At 49.0% G+C, this 7,915-nt stretch overlaps 1 protein-coding gene across 1 annotated transcript; it reads right to left on the bottom strand.

Annotated features, from left to right (window-relative positions):
• Nucleotides 1-5,644: 5,644 nt before the first annotated feature.
• Nucleotides 5,645-7,239, bottom strand: FJX1 (four-jointed box kinase 1). The gene has a single exon (XM_043973216.1). It carries the CDS (start codon nucleotides 7,087-7,089, stop codon nucleotides 5,788-5,790), a length of 1,302 nt encoding a protein of 433 aa, XP_043829151.1. The 5' UTR covers nucleotides 7,090-7,239; the 3' UTR covers nucleotides 5,645-5,787.
• Nucleotides 7,240-7,915: the final 676 nt, after the last annotated feature.

Raw genomic sequence — 7,915 nt, forward strand, 5'->3', positions numbered from 1 at the left:
ATAGAACTTAAATGCCTTTGGGTTAATTTATTGATGATAGAATCATAGACTTATAGCTGGAAGGGGCCCTAGAAGCCACCTAGGTTGGAGTCACCTTCAAACTTCCTCCTTTTACAGACAGGAAACAGAAACCCAGAGAGGTTAATAAGGAAGTAGTTACAAAGAGAGTGACCCACTCAGATTCACAGAGGTAGTGAGAGAAATGATCATTTCTTTTTTATATTAATTACCAATTATTGAATTAGAATTAAAGGGTTTTCCACTTCCTTATCCAGAAGTTAACCATTGCTCTTGGGGAAAACTTACCCAACCAGGATTAGAGAATTGGTGAATTCCTGTTCATTGTGTTTGGTCTGCCTGGTCTGAGGTAGAAGCAGATTCCCTCTTTGATATGTATGTTGATAAGTCTCTTTGACCAAGACTTGGGTGATCCAAGTCACCTCTCCCCAAGACCCTCATTAAAAAGACCACACCCTTCATTGTAATATTAATTTTCTTATTAATTGTTAACCAATCATATTTGAATGCCACTCTCAGGAACATCCACTCTTCCAAGGGCATATAAACTGTGAGCCCACCACCATGATTCATCTTTGGCATACAAGAGTGTCAATGACTATCTTGTATTAATAATATACTAATATTGTTAATAAAATGATTACCCAGAATCTATGTGTCTTAAACTTTTAAAATGTTACAGTAGTAAATAACAGAGTAGGTATTCAAATCGAGATCTTTTGACTCCAAATTAGAGTTCTTTTTCAAGTATGCCATTTCTTCCTTTAACTTGAGGCTTACCTTCCCCACTTTTTATTGAGTATCTTTTGTTTTTATGATCATCTACTTTCCCCAGTGAACTCTGTCCTTTTCCCAAAGAGCCATCTCCTCTGATAAAGAATAAAAATTATGAGGAAGATAGTTTAGCAAAAGTAATATAGGTATCAACCAAGTCAGATCTAATGTAGAGTGTCCCAAATCCAAAGTCTCTCATTTCTGTTAGTGGAAGGAGGTGAATTCTCAGATGTCTCAGCCGGGCTTGGTCATTATAATTTCACAGCATTTAGTTTCACCTGTGGTTTGTGAAGGTCAGATTTACCTCTTGATTAACCCATTCTATTAAGGTCAAAGGAATAGAGCAGTTACTTGGGGAATTATGCTTTTGCGGTGGATTGTTAGACTCCCAGAATCATAGCTTTAGACCAGGAATGAACCTTAGAAGCTATCTAATCCAACTCCTTCCCTTTACAGATGAAGAAACAGGCTCAGAGACATAAGGAACTCACCCAAGGTCACATGGGTAGTAAGTGGCAGAGCCACGATTGACTGCCAAATATTGCATAACATGTTTTCTATATGGAAAAGGTTGTTTTTTTTTCAATTATTAAAAGAACGAGCTTGATTATCCCCCTGGATAATCAGTGGGATGTGGCTCATGTGTTTCTGATCAATTAATTGATTGATCATGCCTATTAATCTTCTCCAGGTCAGTGGGTACAAATTTAGCTCAACCACAGCGTGGTTCGGTGGAAAGAGTACTAGCTTTGTTGTTAGAAGATTTTGGTTTGCTATCTCACTTTTGCTACTTTACCTTTTGAGATCTTGGGGAAGTCACTGTACTCCCTAAGTGTGCCTCTTCATTTGTATAATAAAGGGGTTGGACTAAAGTATCTCCAAGATCCTTTCCAGTTCTCTGTTGTACATTCTGTATTCCCTCCCCACCCAGTGGTTTGTCCATAATAGACAGTTAATAAACGGTTGTTGATGGGTGGATTGAAGGCAAAGATTGGCTTGGCGTTTATCCTTTGTATTCCCAGCATCTATCAAGAATAAGGACACAAAGTAGCAGTGCCCCACAAATGTTTGTTGAATTGAAGAAGTAGAATCAAAAGATCCTAGAGCTAAAAACTGAACAGTCTTTTGAGAGACTCAAGTCTGAGCTTGGGTCAAAGTTTGTAAGGAATGCCAAGAATGTTGCCAGCCAAGAATTCGCCAGACTCCACTCTGTCCTGGATTGAGGGTTTCTTAGGTAGAGGGTGGAGAATCCATGGGGAGATTTTACAGTGTTGGTCTTGCAAAAGACATCCAGTAAAACACAAAACACCAATTATATAAGTAAATCTGGCTGTCAGTAGGGCAGACTTTCTACTCCTAGAGTAAATCCTCTTAGTGAAGACATCTCTCACTGGTACTGCCTCTCTGAAGATGAGGTCTATGGAGAAGTTTTTTAAAAATCACTGGTGGAGGGACAGCTAGGTGGCACAGTGGATAGAGCACTGGCCCTGGATTCAGGAGTACCTGAGTTCAAATCCAGCCTCAGACACTTAACACTTACTAGCTGTGTGACCCTGGGCAAGTCATTTAACCCCAATTGCCTCACTAAAAAAAAAAAATTAAAAAAATCACTGGTGGTGGGTAAATTTGAAAAAAAAATGTTATCTGAGGTCTGACTCTTGAAGAAGACATATTGGCCATTTACAGAGGCTGCTGTGGTTGGGCTGATGTGGAGATATTTACTGAAGAGGAAAACCTAAGTTATTTGTGGTGACTCATTCTTTCAACATGAGTGGATTTAACACTTGTGCCAGTGGGCTCGATGGCTTAGCTGCATTTCATTAGGTAACATTTAAAATAGTTCATAAGCTAATAGCTAGCATTCATATAGTGCTTTAAGCTTTACAAATATTATCTCCTTTTATCCTCAGAACAACCTTGGGAAGTAAGAACTATGATCGTCCCCAGGACTTGCTCAGGTTCAGAAGTCAAATTTGAATTCAGGTCTTCCTGATTCTATGTCTGGTACTCTATCCACTGTACCACCTAGATACCTATTACCTAGATATCACCTGTTGCTAGGGTGGGTGAGGGGTGGAGAGAAGAGAGGGTCTTAGAAATTAACTAATATATCCCCCAAATTTTACAGAGAAAGACAGAAACCCAGAGAGATGGAGTAATTTGTCTGAGGTCACCCGTGTTTTCAGTAGCAGAGCTGGGATATGAATCCAGTTTCAGGCACCATTGCAGGCTAAATCTGAACTGCATCCTTATTTACAACACTCCAAATCTGTCTCCCTGTGACTTTTACCTACTGGTCCTTCAGATACACTTAACACTTAAGCAAAACTAATACAGCAGTCAATCAACAAACATTTATCAACTGCTTATTGTTAACTCAAACATGTCATAGGTAACAGGGATAGGAAAGACCAAAATGAAATGGTCCCTAGTCCCAAAGAGCCAGATGACACTTGTCCATCCTAAATGTATCTTTTCTAAGTTAAATATTGTCAATTCCACTAAATCTTCATAGAGCCACAGGTGGTTTCCATCAGTTTCACCATCCTGGTCAATATCCTCTAGACAGTGCAGCCCAGAATGTATACATGCACATGAGTCCCAGGATAAGAAGAGAACCACCAGGGATTCAATCCAAAGATCTTTGGGTTCAAAGTACAAGCCAAATTTAAGACTTTAAAACAATTTATCTATTGAAAAATTATCTCTGAACAAAAGATAGTTGAGATAACTACATCTGCTTGCATACCAAAAACAGAGGATAAAGACTAGAACTACAGCTTCATTGATACCAGAAAATCCCCACTGAGAAAGGGGGTAGGCAGTTTCACACCTTCTCTGCACCTTTCCTTCTCAGAGAGTAGTCTAGAGCATTGAGGGGTTAAGTGACTTGTCCAGGGTCACCCAGCCAGCATGTATCAGAGGTCTTAGAGGAAAGACCTCTATTACTACTCGCCTCTCAATTACAACAACCCACTTTTGATTTAAAAAAAAAAAAGAGCTTAATTCCCCAAACCCTAAAAAGGGGTTTTGCAATCTCGGAGATCTGAGGAAAATATTGCCATATTGCCTTATGGTGTTGTTGGTTTCAAGCTTTTCAAGCTCAAAAGTCAGCACTGTTTCCCTGAGAAGACAAAATACTATGCTCAATAACAGCACTCCCTGTCCCTTGAACAGAGCTGGATTTGGCCAGATGAGGAGGAAATTGTGATCTGGCTTGATGAATTGGAATTCATACCAAGAGATTAAAGAGGATTAATTTATGGCTCCTATTACTTTCTTCCCTCCTCACATTAACAGTATGTGCTGAGTGTATTATCTGTATGTCTCTGTGGGGAGAGAATTGCAAAACTGAACAAAAAATATTTTAACACATGACCATCAGTTGTCTTTTGAAGGGAATTTATCATATTTTAAACTTGAATGTCTGGTTCAGTCACATTTGTCACATGATTAATACAGGAATATATTCCAGACAAATCTTTTTTTATCGAAGTTTTCTTTGTCAGGAAATAGAAAGCTTTCTTCTTTCTCCCCTCTGCCTCCCAGGGTGAACTCAGAGAACTTGTTTCTCAGTCCTAAATGAAGAATGGGTAAGAGCTGAACAAAGAAAAGGAAAATTCTCAGTAATTCTCCCTAAAATGACCTACATTGCTGGAAATCCCTTTTTTTTTTTTACAAGCATTTGAGGTCACTGTGACAGATTTCTGCAGAACTGGATGTTTATCAAAAGGAATTCAGTCCAGCCCAGCTAACTGTTCAGCTCCAGCCTGGGTGGGTGGGGGGAGATCAGGTGCCTCAAATAGTTAAAGCTGTCCAAATTCAAATTCTAAACTTGAAATCCCCTTTTATTGAAATATAAGTTTGTTTAGTATATTTACACAAGTTTATGCACATATATACAGAGAAGGCAGATTCTGTCAAATTAAAAAAATTATTTTTAATAAAAAATTAAAAAAGCAAAGTAAAGTGCATGAAACTGGGTTTTCTCCCCCTTCCCCTTTTTCATTTTCTTTGAGATTGGTCACTGTCAAAATCTCGGCAGGTTGTCTGGGGGTTAGAGGAGTGGGGGTCAGAAGGGAGGAAAATCCATGATCTTTGATTGGGTTTACCCAGTCCGATTGGTATTGTCGTTTTCGGGCCAAATGACAGTTTAACAAATGAGTGGAAGGAAGGGAAGCTGTTCCTGAGGCTTCCCAAGGGCTGTTCTGAGTTACTGGCATCTCTGGTCTCCATATCCGCTTAGCCTTGCCATTAACAGCGGTTACATCTTTAGAACAAAGAATGCACACATGAACAGAACTGCATCGTGTAATGGCATGTCTGTTACTCCAGAGACCAGTAGAAAGAGCCTGCTGCGTGGTATGTGAATGACAGAATTCAATTTGCGATTCAATCCCCCCTCCACGCCACCTCCCTCCTCCCTGCGTTTTTAGTAAAGGGTGGGTGGGGAGGGGGACCAGGAAAAAAAAAAACCAAATACAAATCCCGTTCACCCAAATTGGAGCCTTTCTGGGCTTCATCCTCCCAAGTTAGGAGGAAGACAATTGCGAATCCCAGACTCAGGGGCTAATCCAGATCCGCAGATGGGAAACAAGATCCAGGCACATCAAAAGGTCTTGAACAGAGAAGGGAGAAGAGAAGGCTTTTAGCCACAGTCCACTCCTGGAGAACTTTTAAAGGAGACAGTGTGGGACTGGGGAGTGGGGAGAAGACAGGGAAGGAAGGGGGGAGAGAGACAGAGAGAGACAGAGAGAGAGGGAGACAGAGAGAGAGAGACAGAGAGAGACAGAGAGAGACAGAGAGAGAGAAGGAAGGAGAGGAAGTTTGAATGGGAGAGATCTTTGAAAGCCTCCTGGCTCGGGTCACTCAGTGGGCGTTGGCTCAACAACTCCCAGACAGACGAGGGAAGTGCAGACCATCCAAAGAGCAGCTGTCTTTGGCCTTTCCATCCCCTCCTCCCCCAGTACACCACCCCACAGCTCCGGTCCCAAGTCACAGTCCGCCGTACTTGGCCTTGCAGTGCAAAATGTGCTTGGAAAGGAAGTCGAGGCGGCGCTGCAGCAGCTGCGCGTGGGGCTCGGCCAGGGCGCCCAGCTCCGGGAAGCGCGGCTCGTGCCGCCGGTACAGGCGCAGGAGCCGCGCGGCGGCGTCCTGACCCCGGTGCAGCTCCAGGACCAGCTGGGCGGTGCGCTGGCGAAAGACGCACACCGACTTGAGCAGCGGTTCGTTGTACTTGTCCCACATGCCCGCCACCCGGTAGCCGTGCACCAGGCCCGCCTCGTTGTCTATGAAGATCAAGCCCCCTCCGGGGCCGCGGTGCAGGTTGCTGGTGGCGCGCTGCATGACTCTCGGGTCCCACTGGAGGCTGAAGAGGTTGCTGACCAGGCGGTCGAAGTTGGCCGTCAGGTAGTCGAAGAGAATGAGGTCGGTCCACTGCACCAGCTCCACCAGCTCGGGCTCGCTGCGGTTGGCCAGTTCGCCCCCGCCGCTGCGCAGGAGCCGCAGGCGCCCGTCCTCCGAGCGCCAGGGCGCGGGGGCCACGACGTCGGTGAGGTTGGGCAGCCAGCGGGTCAGGCTCACCACACTGCCCTCGGCCCAGTGCGCGCCGCGCAGCTCGTCCTGCACCTGCGCCCACTGCGCGCCCCGCGGCTCCACCCGCGCCAGCGCCAGCGGGGGCACGTGGCGCTGGAGGCCCAGCAGCCGTGCCAGGTAGTAGGACAGGGCCTCGCCCTGGATCTGCTCTGGGTTGATGCCGTAGCGCACACAGGCGCGGGTGCCGTCGGCGAAACGGGCCAGCCGGTTGGAGCTGCGCCCGCAGCCCCCACGTTCCAGGGCCACCACCCGGGCCCCGCGCGCCGCCTCCAGCCAGGATGCCGCCTGCCCCTCCGAGAAGCCGCGGGGCACCTGCTCCTCTAGGCCCCGGCTCCAGAAGATCCCCCCTTGCACGGCCTCCGGGCCATCCCGCCGGGGCTCCTCCACGTGCCCGGGCTGCCTCGGCTCCGAGAGGCGCTGGGGCGGGCTCTCCCCGGCGGCCGGCACGGTGAGCAGCGCCCGGAAAGTTTTCGCGGGGCCGCCGCGGGCGTCCCCCAGCCGTAGACGGGGGAGGAGCAGAGCCGGCGACGCCGCGCGATCCCCGCTGCTCCGCCCGGGGCGCAGAAGCCCCGGCCCGGGGAAGGGGCGCTGCTCCGCCCGCGGCGCGAGCCGGGTCCACAGCGCCAGGAGCGAACCCAGCGCCAAGAGCCAGAGCCCGATGGCGGCAGCGGCTCTGCCGGGCCCCCGCATCCTCCAGTCCATAGGGGCTCCGGGGGCGGGCTGGTGCCGCTGCTTCAAGCAGAGCCCCGGTGCCGGGGCCCCGGTGGCGATGCGTCCCCAGCAGCCGAGTCGCTGCCGGGCCCGTGGCGCCTGTGCCCCATGGTGCCTGCGGGGCTCCGGCGCTGCTGCTGCTGCTGCTGCTGTTGCTGCTGCCGCCGCCGAGGCAAAGGCTGCAACTGTTGCCGAGGTAGAGGCTGCTACTGTTGCTGCCGCTGCTCAGCCTGGCCCCGCTCTGGCTCCCGCTCCGGCTGGGCCGAGCGCTGGGAACTCTCCTCCCAGCCGCTTCGCAGCCGCTTTTGTATTTCGCTGTGAGACCCTCCGGCAGGCGCGATTCACAGGCACCGGGACCACGTGGGAGCGCGGGGATATCCCCCCTCCTCCTCCTCCTCCTTCTCCTCCTCCTTCTCCTCCTCCAGTTTCTCCCGCCCCTCACCGCCCTCCTCCCTTCTCCCCTTTTCCTTAAAGCGGCGATGTCTCTCTCTCCTCCCAGCTGAGATCCGCGGGTCCCACGCCCAGCTCAGGGACCGGGGCAGGCGGCGTAGGCACAGGGACTCCGGGTTGGGGGTCCCCCAGCGCACCCGGGCAGTCCGGGGCTGGAGTAGCCAGAAGCCGAAGGGAGGAGACCAGTTGACCCCTCTCTCTCAGGCTCTCCCTCTCGGACCACAGATGGCTTTGTCCTTCCGTCCTGCTCCTGTCGCTGGGAGGAACTTGGGTGCTTCTGGTGCCCCCCCCCCCAAAAGGCAGGTTTAAGCTGTTTGCCGGGCCTCTATCCTCCCGGCGTCTCCCATTTTCCTCCCCTGCTTCTGAT

This window comes from Dromiciops gliroides, chromosome 6 (assembly GCF_019393635.1).
Source record: "Dromiciops gliroides isolate mDroGli1 chromosome 6, mDroGli1.pri, whole genome shotgun sequence".
NCBI lineage: Eukaryota > Metazoa > Chordata > Mammalia > Microbiotheria > Microbiotheriidae > Dromiciops > Dromiciops gliroides.

Coding starts and splice junctions, on each gene's coding strand:
- FJX1 (XM_043973216.1), bottom strand. CDS start 7,089: ATGGACTGGAGGATGCGGGGGCCCGGCAGAGCCGCTGCCGCCATCGGG.